The sequence below is a fragment of the Varanus komodoensis genome, unplaced genomic scaffold (genome assembly GCF_004798865.1).
Source record: "Varanus komodoensis strain SLA01 unplaced genomic scaffold, ASM479886v1 scaffold22, whole genome shotgun sequence".
Lineage (NCBI taxonomy): Eukaryota > Metazoa > Chordata > Lepidosauria > Squamata > Varanidae > Varanus > Varanus komodoensis.
This window is the reverse complement of record NW_025335606.1, coordinates 9,964,411-9,987,584: the sequence shown is the minus strand read 5'-3', so window position 1 is coordinate 9,987,584 and position 23,174 is coordinate 9,964,411. Positions and strand designations below refer to the sequence as shown.

At 48.0% G+C, this 23,174-nt stretch overlaps 1 protein-coding gene across 2 annotated transcripts in view; it reads left to right on the top strand.

Annotated features, from left to right (window-relative positions):
• Nucleotides 1–126: 126 nt before the first annotated feature.
• MBD2 (methyl-CpG binding domain protein 2) overlaps nt 127–23,174 on the top strand; it is a 62,563-nt gene continuing 39,515 nt past the window's right edge. The window contains exon 1 of one of the 2 annotated variants that reach the window (XR_006414864.1): nt 127–305. Coding sequence is in view for 1 of the 2 variants with exons in the window: in XM_044431555.1 (XP_044287490.1) it covers nt 190–305 (116 nt within the window). In the remaining variant the exon portion in view is untranslated. The remainder of the gene's footprint in view (nt 306–23,174) is intronic. The other variant, XM_044431555.1, reaches the window with a different exon arrangement.

Here is a 23,174-nt window from a genome sequence, read left to right as displayed (position 1 = left end):
CGTGGTCCGGGCGCCGGGGCTCTGCGCCGCGCCTCCCCGCGCCAGCCGAGCCGCGCGCCCGCCTCGCCCCCGCTGCCCGCGCCCGGCGGAGGTGCCGGGGCACCGGGCAGCAGGCCTCGGCTCGCGAACTCCAGCGACCCGCCGCTCCCGGCGCCGGCGCCGTCCGAGGGGCACCGCCGCGCCGCGCACATGGAGAAGCGGGGGAAGAGGGTCGACTGCCCGGCGCTGCCCCCAGGCTGGAAGAAGGAGGAGGTGATCCGCAAGTCGGGACTCAGCGCGGGCAAGAGCGATGTGTACTATTTCAGGTGAGCCCCGACGACGACGGCGGCGGCGGGCAAGGTGGGCGCGCAGTCGGGCTGCTGGCGAAGGGCCAGCGGCGGGGGTGGGTACAGGGACCCCCCCTCTGGCGCCTCTCCTGCCTCCATCGGAAGTCGGACCCACGGAGCTGCGAGGCAGGGCGTCACCCCGGAGGCTGCCCAGGAATCAGAGCGGCGAGTGGAGCAGCAATTGTGCCTCTGAGCATGTGCAGAGTGGCGTTTCTTCCGGGTGGTCAGGAGTCCCCCACGGGCGCGTGGGCGTGAAGGCTGAGGCAGGAAGCAGAAGGTTCAAGCTGCTCGGCAGTGGCTTCAGCCTCCTGGTTTTGCTAGGGGCTTCTGTGTCTGGGTTTTCCGAGGGCTGGTTTCTGCAGGGCGGAGAGCTGTAACTTCCAGGAAAACTAGCAACTTGTCATCTCTAATTTTAGAAATAAAGGACAGCCTCTTCTTCAACTCGTAGTGGCAGGGCTCAAGGGGATGGGGCCCCTCCATGGTTCGTTGTAAACGAGCGTAGGAGCTCTCTGCCACTGGACTTTGCTATGCCAACTTTGAACCATTCCAGTGGGGTGCATTTTATTTGCTCTCCTCCTTTCTCATCGGGTTCATCTCCCTTTTTTCACGTGGAAGCAGCCGCCCTCTTCCTCCTTCCACACCCACGGCAAGGAGTGGCTGACTGGCAGATCCAGCCCAGGCCCAGAATCCATTTTATCTGACCTCTGGTGGTGGCCCTACCATGTTATATATTTATTTCCCTGGTATCTCAGCTTCTCTGTGGAGCGCAGAGCAGCTGTTTACCCTCCTGACAAACTCTGTGGAGGTGTGATAAAACTCCAGCGCGCTGCTTTGCTGGCGAGGCGGAGAAAACTAGAATTCTGAAAGTTCTGCCCAGGAGAAACAGGCCGGCGTTTAAGGTGTTGAATGGCCCTCTCTGGGCCTTCGCACATCATGCGCTCTGAGTGCAGGTGTTTCACAGTGGCCAGGCAGCTGCTAGTCCCTCAGAAAAGGCTTTGCTTGTTTGGCAGTCCCTGTTTCTGGCCTTCAGATGACCGGGCCCCTGGAATCAGCAAAAGCTGCCAGTTCTTGCCCTACTGACGGAACTTGGGTGCCTCCATATGGGGACACGGAGTGAGGTCTGTGATACATCCCTGCCGCTGCGTGTCCTCCTCTGGTGCTCAGGAAGGCATCCCTTGTCCTTCCTCTGCTTCTTACACTTTCTTCTCCTACAGTGTCATGGGAGGGGAGAAGGAGCTGTCCCCCTCGGTTGCTTTCATCATCCTCTGTTTGCTCTGCCGCTCCCTCTGGGCCTGATGGACTGTAATATCTCTCTTAGAACTGGAACCTGGCGTGTGACGCTGATGGGTGGAGAGTGAGGGCGGACAAACCGGAGTTCTCCTCCATCCAGCAATTGTTCAGTTATGGAATTCACTCCTGCAAGATGCTGTGAGGGTCACCCATTTGGATGGCTTTCAAAGCGCACACTTCCCCGGGAGGGGAAGGCTTCCGTGGCTGCCAGTCCTGGTGGCTGCAGGCTGGGGAATTTGGGTGGGAAGGTGCTGCTGCAGTCATGTCCTGCTTGTGGGTTTCCTGTGGGTGGTTTGGCTGCTGTACGAACAGTTGTACTCCCAGCACATCAGAGAAGCACCTGGCTGGAGGAGGCTGCTTTAGAAGGAGACTCTCTGGAGACCGGAAGGTGCTGTTGCTGCTTCTCCTTGCTCCTTCTTAGAGAGGAGAGGAGAACAGATGCCAGCTGGAGGGCGGGATGTCCTGGTGTCATGCAGGGAGTGCCGTTGTTGGCGTGAGCCTTGGAAGGTGCCTGACATTGCTGACCCTCTCTCTATGTTGCTATTGTATAGTGGAAGGCGTTCCCCAACCTGATGCCCTGGAGGAGTCATTTATTTATTTAATTTGTACCCCGCCTTTTCCTTTCCAAGGAACTCAAGGCAGCTTCCCTCATTCTCCTCCTCCCTCAGTCTTACCCTCACAACAACAACCCTGTGAGGTAGGTTGGGCTGAGAGTCTGTAAGTGGCCGAAAGCCGTCCAGTGAACTCCATGGATGAATGAGGACTAGAACCGAGGTCACCTGAACCCCAGTCCTACACTTTTAACCTCCATACTACACTGGATTTTGAAGTATAACTCTCAGAATTCCTGACCATTGCCCATACTGGCTGAGGCTGATGGAAGTCGAAGCTGAAACCATTGGGGGTAGGTGGGCTCCAGACTGGGGGAAGAGCTGTTATGATCACCTAGTCCTCATTACCAGTGAGGATCAAGGTTCTCTTGCTGATATCCTGTCTGTATACCATTAGAAACAGAGCGAGCCAGAAGGGGGCTCCCGGGCCATCTAGTCTGACCCCTGGCTCCAGCTGGCTCTGCTCACGACGTGCCCACCATGTGCATGTCCAGCCTGTCCTTGGACACCCTCACCGATGGGACCATTACTGCTCTTGTTTCCCAAGAGGGCAGGCAACCCATATGCCAAGCCAAAATGCATCTTGCTTGCCTCCTCCGCAGTCCCAAGATATCACCCCTAACCTTTCAAGCTTACACTTCCCACTTTTGGTTGGCAAGTTGCACTTGAAACTCCCCTCCATGGGTTTTGAGAGCCAGGTAGCCTGGCATGCTGAGTTCAGAACGTAAGACAACTCATGTGCAAGGGCTAAGCATGGGTCGAATGCTGTTGTCCAAATGTGGCTTAGGTTGTCTGAACCCAATTGAGGTGACAAACTATGATGAACAATCCACCATCCAGTAGCAAACCGTGCCTCTCTTTTTGGGTTGTTCATGGTTCACAAGACATGGCTTGTCAGCACTGCTGAAGTCAGACAGCGTGAGAACTCACATTTCCGCCACAAACCATGGTTCAACAACAGTCCTTGAATTTGGGTTATTAGGTTGTCTGAACATGCACTTTCTTCTGGAAGGACACATATGTGCTCATGTGCTGTTTCTCTTTACTCCTGAGGGATTGGAGGCAAGTTTTTGCTCACTGTTTAATGCCTGCAGGGAAAATGCTCAGGACTGGAGCAGGTCGCTCCCCTGGGTTTGATCACTAGACTTTCCCATTTCCCATCTCCCTCCTCTGCTCATCTTTTCCCAGGTGGTAGAGTGGCCAGTCCACACACCCCTTCTTATTTCTGCCAGCACAGCACATTTCCTGGCTACTGGTATAGGTATTAGAAAGTGTTTTGCAAGCTGTATGTGGACATTTAAAATTGGCATTGATACATAATCTCTGTGAATTTAAAGGACAAGCTGGACTTGCACCTGATTCCAGGTATTGGATGCTCCAATTAGGAGTGGAGGAAGAGTTAGCAAGAAGGGGAATCACAAACCATGTTTGCTGCTGTTGTTCTCATTCTACCTCCCCGAACCTGGCTTTGTCCCACTACGGGGGAAATATACAGTGAACCAATTCCCCCCCTGGGGGGTGGTGTCAGTTGGGGCACCTGCTAGGCACATAATATTAAAAACAACGTCCCCAAGCTTGGTGCTTTCCGGATGTTTAGGACTTCAATTCCCAGTGTTCTGCATCATTGGCCATGCTGGCTGGGGCTGATGGAAGCAGAAGACTTCTGGAAAGCACCAGTTTGGGGGAGGCTGGTTTAGAGGAGGAGCGACGGGCAGCAATAGGGTTAAATCCCCCCACATATTTTCCTCTTCACTTAATTGCAGCCTGCAGCCACTTGTTTTCACCAAAACTTTTTCTTCTTAAGGCAAGACTTTGTGGGAAAGTAACTCAGAACTCTGTGTAATATATAGTTTGACCTAAAAATGCTTAGAAGTTGATTAAGTAGAATCTAAACTGATATAAATTATATTCCCTTTTTATAAGAAGGAAATTGTAAGTCACTCTTGTGGACCAGTTCAGGGCTCATACGTGACCCAGGAATAGATACCATATAAGTGAGATAGCAAGAGTGGTTTTTCTGTAGCAGAGCTTAGACATGAATTCATCTTTTTGGGTCTAGTCCACCACTTGCTATCTTTCCGGTCCTACTCCTTAAAACAGGGGAAGGAAACTACTTTTATACTAATTTGTTCCTAATGTTGCAGCCCCCCTCCCCCCTTTTGTAAGTTACCTATTTCTTGGCTTTTGTGGATTTGGGAGTTTGAGTCATGTGTGAATCAGTCTAGTGTACGTATTCCAGAACTAATCGTAACATACCAGACCGATGATGAATGAGACTTGCATTTCATTGTTCTATGACACATACTCCCTAGATTTCATATATATGAGCTTTTTTCCTGCGTATATGGGACAGTGAGAAACACCAGACCACCTTTTAAGAAGGAGATATTTTCAGATCAGGTAGATATTTGGAGGAATTCAAGGAGGCAGGTGGCAGCCTCAGATCCATTTCATTTGAACCCTTCTTCGAATATAGAGAAAGATGTGTTAGAAGCTAGTTTTCTTGCATACGGAAGGACATGCTTCCGTAGATGAGGCTCTAGGGCTTCTACATACTTTTAAGGACATCAGTTGGCCTTGCTTTGTTCCCGCTCAGGATCTGTCCTTATTCAAAACCCAAGAGCCAGTGTGCTGCAGTGTGTTTTGTGTTGGACTGGGACTCTGGAAATCTGGGTTCTACTCTGCGCTCAGTCCTGGAGCTCACTGGGTGATTTTGGGCCAGTCACTCACTGCCAGCCTCAGCTACATCACAGGGTGGTTGTTGTGAAGATCAATGGAACTATGCAAGCCACCTTGGGTTTCTCCCAAGAGGAATCATAGAATCATAGAAGAGTAGAGTTGGAAGGGGCCATGAAGGCCATCAAGTCCAACCCCCTGCTGTTGCAGTTTACACCATCCCACTCAGAGGGCTGTCTGGTTTCTGTTTGAATGTCTCCAGTGTGGGAGACCCACCAGCTCTCCAGGCAGCTGGTTCCACTGTCGTATTGCTCTGACAGTGAGGAAAGTTTTCTGGATAGCTAGACTGATTTGGGTTTGTTGCAATTTGAGCTGATTATTCTGTGTCCTGCACTCTGGCACCAGCAAGAAGAGATCTTGACCCTCCTCTTTGTGACAGCCTTTGAGGTACTTCTAGAGCAGGGGTGGGCAATTAATTGTCCTATGGGGCCACATGAGAAACTTTGACAGTTGTTAAGGGCTGCACCAATACACTTACAGGTCTGCTCAATATATATCTCTATAAAAACAGTAAATGAAACATTACAATGATACAATGAAAATGTGGAGCACAGAACAACACTATCTAATGAATATTCACAAAAACATTAACATTAACATTACATGGAAAGCAATAAATTCAATTCAATTTAGCAGACCCTTCAAGATAAAAGCAGTGCAGTTGCATTGTTTTCATCTATATTACGACGATATATATTTGCATTGACTTTTAATTTGCCAGTGACCTCATGCGGGCCAGTCAGGGTCAGCCATCGGGCCGGATGTGGCCCGCGGGCCGTACAATGCCCAGGTCTGTTCTAGAGCATGGGTCCTCAAAGTACGGACCGCGGGCCGGATCTGGCCTGCCATGCACATTTATCTGGTCCGCCTCAGAGGTTTTGGCCTCCCCGCCTGCCTCCCACGTGGGCGCACGCACTCACCACGCAGGCGGGGAGGCGGTGGCTTGCTTGCTCGGAGACGGTTTTGGACTCACTGGGAGCTCTCATGCGCCTCATGTCTGCCCGCCCCCACCTCGCTGGCCCGTGCCCCCAGGCATACCCGCCTCACTGGCCTGTGCCTGTCGCCACCGCCTTTCAACTGGCCCCCTGTTAAAAAAGTTTGAGGACCCCTGTTCTAGAGGGATCTCATGTCCCTCCTCAGTCTTCTCTTCTCGAGGCTGAACATGCCCAGTTCTCTCAGTCCCTCCTCACAGGGCAGTGTTTCCAAACCCTGGATCATTTTTGTTGCCCCCCACTGGGGTGCACCAGAAGAAGTGGGATAGAAATGCAATGCCATCAGCGCCGTCATCATCGTCATCATATTGTTGAGAATTGAGGATCATCTTGTGCTTTTTGCTGGTAGACTATTTCATATTCTTCTGAGGAAATTGTGGGCAGGGGATAAAGTAGACTCGGGGCCGGTTTTTCAGCCTGAGGGCCAAGGTCAGCTTGGAAGAAGCTGGGAGGGAAGCATTTTCCAATGCAGGGGTGAGGCCAGAGTTGAGGAGGTGGGCCCAAACTACGATAAATACCGGCGTATTTTAACATAAAGGACTTTTACTTCCCATGAAGATTTTTATTTACTTATTTATTTAAAACTTTTATATGCCGTCACCACATGCCTCAGCATCTCGGGGCCAAGGCTGAAAGATGCATTTCAGCCCTTTAGAAAGGAGGAAAAAATGCACAAGCTGGGAAACCACCTAGTTGTGGGGGGGGGGCAGCGGGGGGGCAGGAACCACCTGGTGAAGGGTGGTGCTCTGGGGTCTGAGGTTCAGCACCTCTGGGCTGCAGGCATGCGATGCCTGGCAGCCAATTTGGTGTGGTCGACTCCTTTGCCCTTTTGTGACTCATAGTGACAAAATGGTGCTCACAGGACCGACATGCCTGCAAACAGTTGCTTTCTGTGCTGCTGGGTGATGCATGCAAATGCAGGTGTGGTTCCCACCCAAAGGGAGACGGACGGAGCCTGCTGCTGCTGCAGCTTTGCCCAAATTTGGCAGAAGCTCCGCATGGTTGCATGAACAGAGCGCCACGGGTGGAGCTGGATGCCAAAGGCAAAGGGGTGGGCACCGGCCCTCCCCCACTCCTAGTGTCCGCCTGCTTTCGCTTCACTGCTAGTCACGAAGCCTTGGGGAAGCTGTTTCAGCGTTTTAAAGTGGCAGAAAATTGCATGAAAGCTCGGAGACCTCCCTCCCCCGAGCATCGGTGGTTGTGGGAAAGCGCGGGGGCTGGGGAGAGAGGACGCAGCCTGCTGGGGGCCCGTGAGGGGCTGGATGTGGCCCCTAGGCCTGCATGCTGGTCCCTGATTGAGGGGGCGGCTTCCATTGAAGGAGCAAACCTTTAAAGCCAACAGAGAACAAATAACAGCCACACTTCAAGCTTAGACGGCTTCAAGTAGGAATATTACCTGCCTGAAACAGTCTCGAGACAGGTGCTTTGCTGCCCTGTAATGTTTGTTGGTCCTGCAGCTTCCTGAGGGACATTTCTGCAAGGTCATCTGTAGAGGTGCTTTTTCAGATACCTGCCTCCAATGAGCAGGGGTCACACATGTGTTGACCGAGGCTCAAGCCACCCTCATTTTGGAAAGCCCTTTCCAGAACACAAGTGGCATGGACCCTTCTAAGTTGTGCAGTGGATCCCTAAGCAAGTTTCCACAGGTGTATGCCCCACTGTGTCCAGAGAAATTTAGGCTGTGGTCCTGGATGCCCTTACCTGGGATGAAGCCCTGTGGACTCAGTAGCCATTCTTCTGAGCAGGTCTGCTGCTAGTATTTACTTTGGATTAACACTCTAGCTTACAAAAGTTTTACATTCTTTTTTATCATGCTGCATTTCATGGTTGCAATCGTTGGGAACTGCCCAGAGGGCTTCAGCTATTGGGCAGCAGAGAAATGCAACAAATAAATCAACAGTGGTGTGGTTAGTTATGAGTTGGGAAGATCCATGTTTGAATCTGGCTTCTGCCAGGAACTCTCTCGGCTCCCTTTATCCCAAGGCACACGGCATGATGCATAATACTGATCTACTGTAATGGATGACAGTAAGGATGAAACCTAGTGTGGTGTGGTGGATGAAGTGATGGACTGGGGACCTGGCAGGTCCAGGTTCTAGTCCTCACTCAGTCACTGGGTGACTTTGGGCCAGTTACAGACTCTCAGCCTAACCTACCTCACAGGGTTGTTGTTGAGAACAAAAAATAACACTGCGTAAGCTGCCTTGGGTTCTTTGCAAGAAGAATAAAGGTGGGATGTAGATGAAATTTGATAACAATAATGCCAGAAGGGACTATATAAATGAGAGGAAATGTGGCACAGTGGTTAGGGTATTGGGCTGGGACTTGGGAGACCTGGGATCTAGTCCTCACTCAGCCATGAAACTCCCTGAGCAACTTTGGACCAATCCCTCAGTCTCAGCCTAACTTACCTCACAGGATTGTTGTAAGCATAAAATGCTGAAGAGGAGGAGGATCATGTAACCCACCTTGAGCTCCGTGCAGGGGAAAAAGGTGAGCCATAAATGTAATGATAAATACATTTAAACAAATAAAAGCTAAGATTATTTAAACTGGGGCTCACCTGGTGTCCCTGAATGGTCACTCACACTCCTGGAAGGCCTGACCCCTCTTTCTTGACCACCTCTTATTTGGTGATTTGCCAGCTTTTCACATTCCACCCCCCCCCCCCCCAAATTGAAACACCCTTCCTAAGGCTTAGTGACTGGCATTTTAACTTAAGCTAAAGCCAGGTAGTATTTCTGGCATTCTGGTCTTTCCACCTTTGCCTTCGGCAGCATGATGGGGCCACAGCCCGTTTCCAAAACCGAGTTCAGTTTTTGGACTCAAGTTGCCCACTCCTCATGCAGAAAAACTGAACCAGCTTCAGAGGAGGGAATGATCAAGGTCTGGAAAGCTTGTTCAAAGAAAGTGTAGAGGAAATTTATGTTTTGCTTGGAGAAGAGCGCATCTTAAAGACTTGATAATGCTGTCTCTCCCTGAGGATGGCCTCAGTGAACAGAGCAAGACTAGGGATCAAGTATGTGTTGAGTGTGGGTTGTCATTTAACTGTCGATCACCATCAAAACATGGGTTATCATGCTGTCTGAATCCATCCAAGATAACAAACCATGTTAAACAACCCCCAGTTCACAGCTCAACAACAGGCCATGGGTCTATTCATGGGTGGTTTGTGGTTAGCAGGCTTGGGCTTATTGGTGTGCTAGGACTAGTCCATAATAGTCCACATTTCAACAGTAACCCACTGAGTGACAACTCACACTCAAGCTGTGCTCAGTCCTTGAGTGTGGGTTAATGTGTTGTCTGGAGCCATGGGCAGCACTAGCTCCAATAGACTTATAGGAGGACAGATTCTGGTTGATGACCAGGAGAAATATTTTGGCTAGTCATATCCTGCTTTTTGCCCTGAACCGAAGGTGCCATTTGTTGGTTTGAGGAGTCAAATCCTACATTTCATTCCAGGTTCTTTAGAAGCCAGCCCTGCATCCAAAGTTGGTGCTGATGGATCTGCTCAGAGGGGATATCCCTTTGGGTCTGTAGTCCAAGGGTGGCTGACAATGGAGCTTGTTTTTTTTTCCTGGCAGGCCTGGGACGCAAGCCCCCAGGCTGATAGAAGGGCCAGGCTGGTCTTTCACTTGCCTCGGTGGTGTTCTTGGGTATTGTGGTGGCGGTGGACCGTTCTCTGGCTGGTGGCAGAGGGCCGCATGCATGTCCCTTCAGCTCTTCAGCAAGATCTAGAAGTCCTTCTCTAACTGTTAGTAAGGTTGACTTATGGTAGGGATATAATCATACTGGGAAGCCCTTTGGTGGATTGACCGTTTGCGAAGGAACGTTTTGTGATCAGCCACAGTTAAATCATGAGGGAAGACCCTTTTAGTAAAACAAGAGCTGAAGGATTTGGGGGGCAGGCTGGGGGAGCCGGTTGCAGGCTGGGCTTTTGTAATGTTCACCCCTTTGCGACTGTGTGGTTTTGGCCCTAGATTGCCTTGTTCGAACATAACTTCATGCAGCCACTTTAGACTCCATCTTTTGTTTTAGGTTTACTCTTTGGATCACTGGATACTTTAAAACAAGGGAATCAATTCTTGAAATGTATGTATCACTGAGACAGATGCCATGAAGCTGGGATTGGCAGGTTTCTGTATGGTTCTGTGTAGTGATATGAAAAGACCTTATTCTTTAGACAAGCCATTCCCAACCTGGTGCCCTCCAGACTCAGTGGAGTGCAACTCCCATGGGAATTGCCATCTTACACACCCGGAGAGCACCAGGTTGGGGAAAGCTGGTTTGGGCCCTTCCAGATCCAAATGATGTAAGCAGTTGCTTCATTTGGACCCATACTCTTCTCCCGAGAGAAATCTGACTTGGGTGTTGGAACAGGGAGGAGGAATGTTGTTTGTTTCTCGAGAATTTGGTGACCAGGCTTGTGCGTCCAAGTTCCATGTTGGGAAGGAATTAGAATGGAGGCAGTGTTACAGCCTCAACAGAAAGTCAACATTAAATGCCGTCTTTATAAGGATTCCCCCCTCCCTGACCACAGCAGTGCGTTGAGCGTGCTTTCTGGTGTTCAGATTGCCTTGATGAGTCTGAATCCCATTATCCATGCTTGTAGGCCATCCGCCCCAACCCCCCTTCTCCCGTAAAGTGCGAGTCTGGGGGTGGGGCGGAGATGGAAATTATTGGGTGACTGTAGATGATGCTGTTTGTTCTGTTTCTCCTTTTTATTGCCCAAATTCCTTTGCTCTGGCTTGCAGTGAGCTGAAAGGACTTTGCTTGCTGTTGCTCACTGAGCCCCGTTGGCTGTATTTAACAGGCAGAGGCATTTTCCCCCCCATCTCCAGCTGCCCCCCCACCTGCCCCACCCTGCTGGCCTGGGCTGACTTGGCTCAAGGAATGTTTGCTCCATGAAACTGTCTGCTTGTTTTAAAAGGTGCTTCCACTGCTGCGGCCAGGGAACAAGAGAGAGGTACCCGAAATGGCTGTCTCCGTGCGGGCAAGAGTGGGTCTTTCATCTCCAAAACATGTTTTGCCATCAAAGCCACTCTGCCCTGCTGCCCTTTCAAAGGAACGTTTCATCTCAGATCCGCCGGTTTTGCCTTGCTTGACCCCGTGTGCCACCGCGTACGGCATTCCTGTTGTGACGCAGGCTGGTTCGGAAGCCTGCTGAGGACAGTGGCGAGGAGGGGGGCGAGCGGGTGGCGGGGAAGGAAGAGTGTTGTCATAAGCATGGAGTGCTGGTGAGAACGAGAATAATTTATTTCACTTCTCTACTGCCCAAGAGCTGAACTCTGGGATAAGGCTGGGTGGGGAGCAGCTTGCCTTTCTTCACGGCATCCTGACCTGTGCTCTGAAAAGCAGGAGGGTCCGCTTGAATTCATGGAGCCCCTTTCCAAAATAAGTGCTCCTTTAGCAGTGATTTTCTTTTCTACTCCTGGGTTGATGGTCTTGCACTGAAAACCTCGATCTGGGGGAAGTTCTGTGGGTTGTTTGCGCTTCTCAACAAATATGGAACTGAGCGTTGTGAAGAATGCTGGGCTGCTGTCCAAACCGACAGTTCCGTGCGGAGTTTCCACTTCCCCGTAAAGTCCAGCTGAGCTTTACACTGTCTCCTAGCAGCGCTGGGGCATTTCAGACAACTGGCTGCTGGGGAACATGGGTGGGAGGGTACTATTGCTCTCCTGGTACATATGGGTCCTCCACCGTCAGCTGCTTGACTGTGGAAGGCTCACTTTTGGTCTGATCCAGCAGGACGCTTCTTATGTTCTCAGTACCACCCCCCCCCCGCAACACCTTTCAGCAACTGCATAAGGGGGCTGAAGCTGTTTTTGTTAGCCCACTCACCTGAAGCTTTGGTGCCCCGATCATGCACACGACCTCCATATAGCCTGAAGTCCCTGATCCTGCCTGATCGTAGAAGCTAAGAGGGTCTGGCCTGGTTAGTATTTGGATGGGAGACCTAACTCCTGCATTGAGCAGGGAGTTGGACCCAAGGGGCTTCGGCCCCTTCCAACTGTATGATTCAGTATCTGTGTGCTTGGCTGGTGTGAACCGGGGCTTCCGCACAGTGAATGTTCCAAGCAGACCTTTTGTGCATCTCCCTGCCTCTACGAGCTCAGGATGGAAAACGGAATCACTCCCCGCCTCCTGACCCATTTTGGGCTGGTCGGAGAAGTTCATGCATTGTGACTGCCTGGAAGGCGATGTTGTTGTTGTTGTTGGCCTGCGGCTGAGTCGCCTTGGCCAAGTAGCGGTCTTATCAGCCTAGCCTGATTCACAGGGTTGTTTGGGGAAAAAGCTGGTGTGAATTCATTCCTGCTTGGAGAGAAAAGGGGAATGTTCAGAGGAGAAAATTAATGCTGCTTTTCTCCTCAGTAATCTAGTTGATGGCATTGGCTGAGCGATCCCCTGGACACATCCACACCCTGGTCATGGATCGGAAACCATTTGCAGTCTAAAGGCTGCTTTGCCTTGCCTTGCCTTGCCTGTCGCACTTCCGGAGTGGGGGGGGGGGGCAAAGGAGAAGCAGGTGGGGGCACCCTCTCTTTCCTACAAGAGTGGGTGCTTGTGGATAGGTGGCACCTGCTCCTGCCACCTGATTGTGGTGGAACAGTTCTTTTTTTCTTCAGAATGTTTCCCCTGCAACCCACTCCTGGTAAGAAGAAAGAGGAATGATTGGAAGAACACACATGGTTTCTAAATGCAAGGCAGCGTCATGTTGGACCTGCACTGCCCCACCCATAAAATTCTGTGCCTGAGGCCATGAAGCCTCATCTGGAAGTACAACCCCACATTCATGCACATTCAGACAACACACACACACACACCCCAGTTCATAACATCATAGAACATGGGTCCTCAAACTACGGCCCGTGAGCCGGATCTGACCCGCCGTGCCCATTTATCCGACCTGCCACAGAGGTTTTGGACTCACCGTGTGTGCAGGCACGCATGCCAAAGCGGTGGCTTGCTCATGCGGCGATCGTTTTGGACTCACTCGGCGGAAAGGCTCTCCTTACGAGCAAACCATTGCTTCACTGTGCGCGCGCCCAGCGGTGGCTTGCTCACAAGGAAATCCTTTTCTCCGAGTGAGTCCAACACAATCTCCTTGTGAGCAAGCTGGTGCCTCGCTCCCCCCACCCAGCCCTGGCCCAGCCTGCGCCCCCTGCCCACACCGCCTTGGCGGCCCGCGCCCATCGCCGGCACCTTTCAACTGGCCCCCTGTTGGAAAAGTTTGAAGACCCCCGTCATAGGACGTCGCTTTAAAGTGAATCAAAAAATCATTTCATTTCACCCGACATTCCTGCCACTGACGAGCAGGGGCAAAGGCCTGGGGGAAGAGGCTTTACTTTTCTTCTTAATTTATGCATTTATTATACTTCTGTTTCTCTGTACAAGGAACCCAAGGGACCTTACACAATCCGTATTCTTCTCCTGCGCCCCATTTTATCTTTGCAACAACCCTGCAAGGTAGGTGAGGCTGAGAGTCAGTGATTGGCCCCAAATGACCCAGTGGGCTTCATGGCCAAGTGGGGACTAGAACCCAGATCTCCTGAGCCTCAGTCCAGTCGTCTGAGCTGCTGCACCACCCTGGCTCTCATGTACCTGGAAGGGCTGAAACAGGGACATTCTGCATGCAAACTTGCAGTCTTCTTCCACAGTATGGCCCCGCCCCCCCACACACACCTTTCAACCTACATGCACATAAAGAGAGTCCTCCACAGAATTCAGGGATAACACTCCTCTGAGGATTCTTTGGGGTTTTCCTACTTCTGGTGCTTTTGATCTGGTCTTCTGGGTTGCTTTTATCCTTACAATCATCTAGTCTGATACATTGCTATTCTTCTCTGTTCCGCAATAGGAAGCTGAGGGAAGGAAGCTGTGATTTGCAAAAAGTTTTCAAAGAACTTAGTGGCAGATGTAGGTCTTCAGGTTTCAGGGTCACACAGACTCAAAAACCAGTATTACATGTTTGAGCATGGCTAGGATACAACTCTCCCAGTCTCCCAATTATCCTGAAGAGCATGGGAAGGCATTGCATCTCCACTCAGCCCAGGAGATTTTGAGAAAGCAAGTGACAGAGAGGAAGAAGTTTTGAAATCTTTTCAGTTATGAAGGAAATCTTATGTAACTACTGTAAAAAAAGGGCAGACTTCACAAAATTGGTGTGTTGCAATCTGGCATCATCTACATTTTGAAACCCTTTCTTTCCAAATTGCTTGACATAGTTTTCCCCATTAAAAACATATATGATCTCATCCCATGGCTGGGAGTGATTGGCTGGGTGCAGAACCCTAAGGCACAGTACTGCAGCTTGAATAGAATTTTCCCAGCCTTCAGATATGTCACTCTGATTAGCTTTTCTCCCAGATAGTTCATTTATCAAAAGCAGCAATCTGACAGTAATTAAAATATAGGTTTGGAATACTACTCAGCAAGCTGAGTAAACATCAACAATATACATATGTGGTTTCCATAGTGTAGAAAACTTGTATTGCAGCCTTCCCCAACCCTGTACCTTCCAGAAAAATTTGGACTGCAACACCCAGAATTCCCAGTCAGTGACCCTGCTGGATGGGAATTCTGGCAGCTGCGGCCCATATACCTCTGAAGGCCACCAGGCTGGGGTGCACTGAAGTTGCACTAAAGTTGATTAATTGCTAGGAAGAAATATTTATCAATATAAAAAGAGGAGCCCCCCCCCCATCTTTCAACCCTGGTTTTGACTGTCTCATTCCGAGCTTGTTGCTCTGAGCTGCTTATGACTTCCTCCCTGCTTTAGCATTAGAAAAACCAACATAACTCCCAGGTACATCCATATGTTCCCCCTTTGGTGCATCTGTGAAGCTTTTAGTGCCCTCTAGATTAACCACAGCTTAATGTGTCACCTGCACCTTAAATGGTGATTAATCCTTATTGTGCTTAGTGAAACAGGCTAGCTTCATAGACTATGGCTTCTTTCCATGAACTGTGATTCAGATCAAACACAGTTTACCTTGGTTCAAAAGATATGGTAAACTGTGGTTAGTTTAAAATAGAAGCAGAGGCTTCAAACTTGTGACTACTTCGGGGTAGGTAGAAATGGGGGACTGGAATAATAGGAGAAGACATGTTAGCTTTGGAAGAGGACAGGTTGGGTCTCATGCCACTGAGCAATGGTGTTGCATTCCATCCGGACCAACTCACTGAGTGATTTATTTACCTAAAATATAATAGTTTTTGTTGAATATGTTCTGCATCCAAAGCAATATAAATTCTGTTGAAACAGAAACTGAAATCTGCCACTTGTATACATTTTGGAAACCAGCATATTTAGACACATCCATTTCAGCCCTGTCTCTGCAGCCCTTGAGAAGCACGTTTTAAATCTTTATTGAATCTATTGGAAGGAAGTTAAAGGTTTGCTTAGCTCTCCCATGGAAATAAATTGATCATAAGGGGGCCAGATGCAAAACCAGACAGGACTCCTTCACCTTTCATAGTTAGATTTCAGCAGGTGTTTTAAAAGCACTTCACATGGGCTTTGAACAATGAAAAGATTAAGTTCTTAGCTGAATTCTTCACCCAAACTGTATTCTGTGCTTGCTTGAAATCATGGAATGCTAGTCATAACCTTGAAAATGTAGGAATGTAAAATATTAAAGGACAAAAACAACATGATAGGCTGGGGTTTGTCAGTGAGGCAGGGCTATGATCCAATGCATCTGGTGCCACTAGATAGTTCTTTGGTCTGATCCATCAAGTCATTTCCTCCAAATATTTTAAGCCAGCAATTCCAAACTCACACTCATCTCTGGGAATAAACTTCATTGTACTTAGTGGGACTTGCTCTGAAATAGACATGCCTAGGATTGCATTATTAGGCCGCTCTCCTCTACATACTTCCTTGAGAGTAAGTCCCGTGGAACTGGATGGACCATTCAGACCCTCGGTCCAAACTATCTCACAGGCTTCTTGTTGTGGGGATAAGACTGAGAGCAGCAGCAGGAGAATGAGCTGAGCTTCTTTAAGGTCTTTAAAAAAAGAAAGCAGGCAGGTTATAATTAAATAACTAAATAAAGTTCACTTGCCACTGGATTGGGCTGCAAAGCTGTAACTTACAAAATGCGGTGGTGCCCCATCTATGGAATGCGCTCCCCAGAGAGGTCCTCTTGGCGCCGTCGTTATTTGTTTTTTGACACCAGGAGAAGACCTTTTTATTCAAATGTCATTTTAATTGTTAATAGTATTTATTCATTTTGTTCTTTGGCCAGGGCGACTTAATTTATACTGTTAATTTATATTATTTTACGGAAGTTTATTTATGGATGTGAGTCGCCCCGAGACTTCAGCGAATGGGGCAGCATAGAAGTCTCCTAAATAAATAAAAATAAATAAAATAAATAAAATGGTTTCTGTTGGACTTAGTGAGGCTTGCTTCTAAACATGCTACACCTTGAGAAACTACCGTGGAAGTTCATTGTTGACACTTCTCTGTGGAGAAGAGCATTTTCAACTTCAAGCAAATTTCGAACCTTTCTTAATATGCTTTTAAAGTCATGGTGACAAAGGCCACACAGCTTTTGATATTCACTTTCCACGTGGGAAAAATGGGCTAGGAATAGGTCCAGCCGAAGGCCCTGGGCAATGAAGTCAGTCTTCTGCCAAAAAATTGAAATGAGATGCAAAGCAGGCAGCTCGGGGCATGTAGCTTGATGTGTGTCAAAGCGAAGGTCCTGATCTTGCAAAACCTCTCTGCATATATTTAAATTCCAATTGTGGGTTAACGCAGAAAAAGCATACAGAGATTTTTTTTAATGCAAAGCACACAGCTGCTTTAACTAGATACTAACTGGCAAGGAATGTGCAAAGCTAAGGCCTTCACCGCCCTGCTTGCCTGCCTTTGCAAGAGCTGGTGGGCATGCATGCTTTGCGTCAAAAGAGGAAATGCATCACTCCAAAAAAATGCCACGAACTTACTTAAAAACTGCATGTACCTATTTATATGTGTATATTATGAATTTCTAGAAGCGATTAGTATAATTTGAAAAGAAATGCACGCCTCTTTCCAGTGTGAGGAAGACAATGGCCAAGTACCCTGTCCGTCTGCTTAGTTTGCTGCTGCCCTGGTGCTATCTGTTGATGGGAAGCGGGTCCCTGGACTTTGCCCCCTCCCTTCTTCTTCCTCTTCCTCTTCCTCTCCTGCTGCTCCTCCTCCTTCCTCTTCATTTCATTCCTCTACCGACCAATAGGCAAAGCCTTGAAGCTTGCTGTGTGACTATTTTGCAACCAGGGTTGGACTGGATTGCCCTTCAAATAGAGAGCTGTTCTTTGCCAAATGGGACAGAGACCTATTTCAGACCTGGGAGTTATCTTTAGCTCCGTCCTAAACATGAAACCCACCATCAATTACCACGAGTTTTTAATTTTTAATTAAAGAAAGGCCATAGCCAGACTCTCCTGGAGAAGAGTCTAATGCTGGGAACGACTGAGGGCAAAAGGAGAAGGGGGCGGCAGAGGATGAGTTGGCTGGATGGAGTCACTGAAGCAGTCAGTGTGAGCTTAGGTGGACTCCGGGGATGGTGGAGGACAGGAAGGCCTGGAGGAATGTTGCCCATGGGGTTGCGATGGGTCGGACACAACTTAGCCACTAACAACAACAACATAGCCAGACTGCCTAAGCAAACAAAAAACACCACTAAGGGAGAGCCAAAGAATAAATATCCGTATTTATTGGCGTATATTCTAAAAAGGAAGGTTTGGGTCTATGATGAATGCTATTATTTCCCCTCCTGGCTCACCTCAGAAGCCTAAAACCACACCTCTGCTAGAGCTGCAGCCTTTTCTAGTAAGTGTGACATCTTTTGCAATTTGTCTTTTACTCACTGACACTTTGCAACCACTGACAGTTGCAGTCGCTTGTTACTGAATGTGGATGCTTTTGGCTTCATGCTTTACATTGTTGATACCACTACTAATGTCACTGCTAATGAAACACTGAGAATTACCCTCTTCATTGATCATGAGCTCGATACGATCCTGCTGATCAGGGTATCCGTTTCACCTGTCCCAAGTGCACAACATGCACTGTCAAGTTGTAACACTTCCCATGTGGTCACAGTCACACTGAAAACAATCAACGGTGTGTGCAGCATTGTTGCTTGCGGAGGGCAAGGTGTGTGTGTGTGGATGTTTCACACTCTTCTCTAAAAGGTAATCTGAGCAAGTTACATGGCAGTGAGCCTGTGTTTTGACTGTTAGGTAATGGGATTTGGCAGCGGTGAAGCAAAGCTTGAAAAGCTGTTCTACTTGACAAGTTTTCCTTTTTCAAGCTTGGTTCCTTCTGAGTGAACAAATCCATTGCTTTTAAGTATTGGGTTGCGATTCCCTACCTGCAAAGGCAGCATCCGAAAGCTGGCCTGTCTTTGGAACTATAGCCTGGAAGAATTCTTTTTCTAGTCCTTTTCTGTAAGCTTGCTTTGCCTTCTGTTGCAGTGCCATTGCACAAATCCACAGCGGAGTCACGATTGCGGAGGTGCTGTTTTAAGATGATAAGGTCTATGGTGGTTGACTGCCACTGGTTTTAAAATACCGTATTTTTCGCTCTATAAGACACACCTGACCATAAGATGCACCCTAGTTTTTAGAGGAGGGATCCATGGAAAGCTTCCTGATAATCACAGGCACATTCCCCATCACTTCCCCATGGGCTTCATTAAAAGACGGGTTGCCCGTCTTTTAATGAAACACACACTGACCTGTGATTAACAGCTCTCACCTGCGCTGGAGGGGGGGTGGAGCAGGGCGCGCTGAGCGCGTGCCGGCCAGGTGGTGCCACGTGGTGCAGGTGGGCCGGCAGCGTCCTGGGCGTCGGGCACACACACATTCGCTCTATAAGACGCACAGACATTTCCCCTTACTTTTGAGGGGGGGAAAAGTGCATCTTATAGAGCAAAAATACGGTAAATGTTTCACCTGAACTTCCCAAAGAGTCTTTAGGAGCTTCCAGAAGTACTCAAAGTAGTATTTCCACATTATTTTATGTACAAAGACATATTTATCCCTCCCTTCTGCCTTTTAAAAGCCCCCTCCCCTCCACCTTTGGCAAATTGTCAATCTCAACAAAATACTTGCTACAGGAGTGCTCAATTCTCCCAAAAGAAGCTCTATGACCTTCCTGAGGAAGGGGAAGTACAAGCTGATGGAACAGAATGGCAACTCAAGATTGATAGGCAAATGGTCAAGGAAAAGCTCATTGGGTTGAATGAGTTCAAATCTCCAGGGTCCGATGAGATTTAGAGTCCTAAAGTTCTAAAGGAGCTGGTAGAAAAACTCTCGGAACGATTGTCTTTTTGTTTTTTATGAGAAATCATGGAGGACAGGGGAAGTACCAGATGACTGGGAAGTGGCAAATGTTGTCCCTGTCTTCAAGAAAGGAAAAAAAAGAATGTGGGAATGTTTCACATTCTGACATCAATCCCTGGGAAAATTCTGGAGCAGATTATAAAGCAGTCGGTCTGCAACACCTTGAAAACAATGCTGTGATTACTAGCAGCCAACATGATTCTTCAAGAACAAATTCTGCCAGACTACTCTGATTTCATTTTTTTGATTGGATAGTCTCCCTGATGGACCATGGGAATGTTGTGGACATTACCTGTCTTGAGTTCAGCAAAGCTTTTGACAAAGCGCTCCATGATATCCTGATCAGCAAACCGGCTAAAAGTGGGTTAGATGGAACATTGATCAGGTGGATCCACAGAATCTGACTCAAAGAGTGCTCATGAAACCATGGAGAGACGACTTGAAGATGACACAAAACTGGATGGGATTATCTAACACCCTGGAAGACAGAAATAAAATTCAAGGTGATCTTGGGAGTTTGAAGTGCTAGGCTCAAAACAAAAGAATGAAATTCAATAGGGACAAATGCCAAGTGCTGGAGTTAGGAAGAAGAAACCAAATGTATCATTACAAGAAGGGGAATACTTGGCTCAACGATACTGCAAGTGAGAAGGATCTTGGAAATGTTGTAGATCACAAGCCGAATACAAGTCAACAATGTGATGTGGCTGCATTCGGAGAGGTATCACTTCCAAATTATGTGAAGCCCAAGTTTCTCTCTACTCAGCACTACTTAGCTCTCATCTGGAATACTGTGTCTAGTTCTGGACACCATAATATAAGAAAGATCAGACAAGCTGGAAAGGGTTCAGAGGAGGGCAACAAGGATGATCCAGGAACTGGAAACACTGCCCTATGAGGAGAAATTGATAGAACTGGGCATGTTTAGCCTTGAGGAGAGAAGAGTGAGAGGAGATGTGATAGCATTCTACAAGTACTGGAAAGGCTGTCACAGAGAGGAAGGACGGGATCTCTTCTTGATCATTCCAGACTGCAAGGCATGGAATAATGAGCTCCAGTTGCAGGAAGCCATATTACAGCTAGATATCAGGAAAAATGCCCTGACTGTTAGTGCAGTATGGCAATGAAACCAATGACCTAGAGAGGTTGTGGGCTCTCCCACACTGGAGGCATTCAAGATGCAAGCGGGCAGCCAGCTGAGAGGGATGGCTCAACTGGGAGTCCTGCACTGAGCAGGAGGTTGGATTGATGACCTTCTGGCCCCTTCTAACTCTACTCATCTATGGTTCCATGAAGAGGTTGTTCAAAGAAGAAACAGAGCAGCAAACTCCAGAAAGACAAAATAGCCCACTGAAATGATGAACAACTGGAGAAGGATGGTCTTTCCATGTGACAGAAGAGATGAAATGGATTTTGCGGTCATGCTGAGAACTATACTGAACACTGCCACAACAGAGATGTTCTCTTTAAAATTCCATTTGAAATATCTGTTGTACTAAGGCAAACACAATAGAAGGAAATGCTTTAAAAAAGAGGCTTTTCCGAAACTTGTGAAATATTTCTACCATGTTTTCTCCAGCTGTTGTGAGGTTTGCTTGATAGCTCTCTTCCAGCTCACATCTGTCATACTTTTGAACCTGTTATAAATTATGACTTGGGTCCAGTAAACTATACAGTCTGATCTGTATGTCCATGGGTGCTTGTGTGTCTTCACCAGAACTCCTTCTGTGTGCCTCTGCAAGGCATGGCAAATCTTGTCTGAAACTAAGGGAATTTTCAAAGGGCCTTGACAGCCGCTGTGGTGCAGAGATTAAGGAGCTGATGTAGAAGCAGGGAGACCCAGTTTCATATCCCCACTGAGCTAGGCTGTTCACTGGGTGACTTTGGTCTAGCCTCTGACTTTCAGACTAACCTACTGCACAGGATTGTTGTTAGGATAAAACAGGGGCAGGGAAAGACCATGGATCCTGCATTGGAGGAAACTTGAGATAGAAATGTGGTAGGAATAATAATAATACCTAATTGCATCATCAATGGAGTGCTACATGTAAAAGAAAAAAAGTAGCAATCCCTTATATATCCAGGAAAGTGTCTGGGTATGTTTAAGGCAGGTTTTTGATCTGGCTAAAGAAACCAGGAGATCTGTGGGACGTTAGTGGTTTAGTCATGAAAAAAATGAGTGTTACGGTAAGTTATATATTTAAATAGACATGTGTCAGAAACTTGCTCTTCAAGTTTAATTTCAAATTGTCTATTTTAAGACTCAGCTACTTTCATTCTGACTGTTTTGTGGGCCAAAGAATTGTATTGCATGGCAATGCTGAACCCCCTTCATCCAGATTCTGGAGTGGACAGATTTGTTGAAGCTTCAAAGCAGAATGGCAAAGATAATCGACCATTCTTTCTGATCTCCAGACATCCACTTCTAAGAATCCCCCCCACCCCAAATTGCAGAGTTGCAGTCTTTTTGTACTTTGTGTGATACCTTCCCATCTTTCAATAGCAGTTTCCGCTGAACTACAGGGACACTGTGGAGCTTTCTCCAGTCTGGCCAGGAACTGTAGGAGCAATAGTCCAGCTTGATCTGAAGGGGTCCTGAATGGGGAAAGCCACAGAAAAACATGTTCTGAGAATGAGCATCAAATAGTTCCTGTAGGCTGGTTCATGCCACCATTTGCCTTGCCTGTTCTGCCATCTCTCCGTTTCTGGTGTGATGTGTGTATGCTTCTTGTTTAATCATGGGAGTATGTATGAAAAGGGCTCCCAGTTACACCAGGACTGACTCAAATGCCACACTTTCCAATGGTGGCATTTCGTAACTTCAGTTTTCAGTCATCAAGTACGCAGTAACTGGGTAAAATGAAATGGAACAGGCTCCAAACATGTGTGAAGGACATTTCAGTGGCTTTTAAACACACAAATGTTCTCTGATGGAAAATGACTCAGAAATAGTGTGGGATGTGTAAGCGCTTTGGGGGGCCCTGGATGGATTTGCTGAGCTCACCTCCAATAACCAGGCAACAGGCCAGAGGAAAGCTTCTGCACAGAGTAGCTGGAACCTTGTGCCATCTGTATCTGGGTTCCCCAGAAAGCTTAGAGGTCTATGTGTTGGCTTTCCCTTCAGCAGAAGTCCACAATATGGTGGATGGAGCTATGGAAAGCCATGTGACCTCAGGTGGGACCTCCGACAAGTCTCCAATAATTGCATGTGGACCTGGCTTGTGAATGGCTCAGGATGGAGCTTTCTTCTCAGATCACTTCCATTACTCCTTCCCTCTCCCCAGTTTTATTTCTTTCTTCCATTTTGAATTTGGTGTGTTCCAATGCTCTCTTTTGCGTACAGGTCACTGTCTCCAAAAACCACGGCTCCTGGTATATATGCTGAAGAAGTTACAGTTTCCAAGATTAAACTGATTTTTTTTGAAGCATGCAGATGAGAACAAGTAAATCGAAACAAGGCCTGGTCTACACAATTCAGTTGGTAAAATACACCAACTTGGCCTAGTGGCTAGCGTTCTAAGATCTAGGAGACCTGAGTTCAAACCCTGCTCATGCTGCGAAACTCAAGGACCATCTCCAGCCTCTCAGCCTGATCTACCTCACAGGGTTGTTGTGAGGATGAAATGTGTTGAGGGAAAGAGAGAAGCTGAGCTCCTTAGTGAATAAAAATGTAATATTTTTTTCCTGTAATCTCAGGATTTGGGATGAATTAGAGCAGTGTTTGCAACCCGCTTGTTAAGGTATTTGTCGAGTTAATAAATTCTGTATGCTGGGGAGCAGGGACAGAAGCCAGTTATTGTAACGGGTGAAGAAGATTAGGTTGAGAGAGGGTGGGTTGCCAAAATCCTCCGACCGAGCTTCTTAGCAGAGCAGAAATT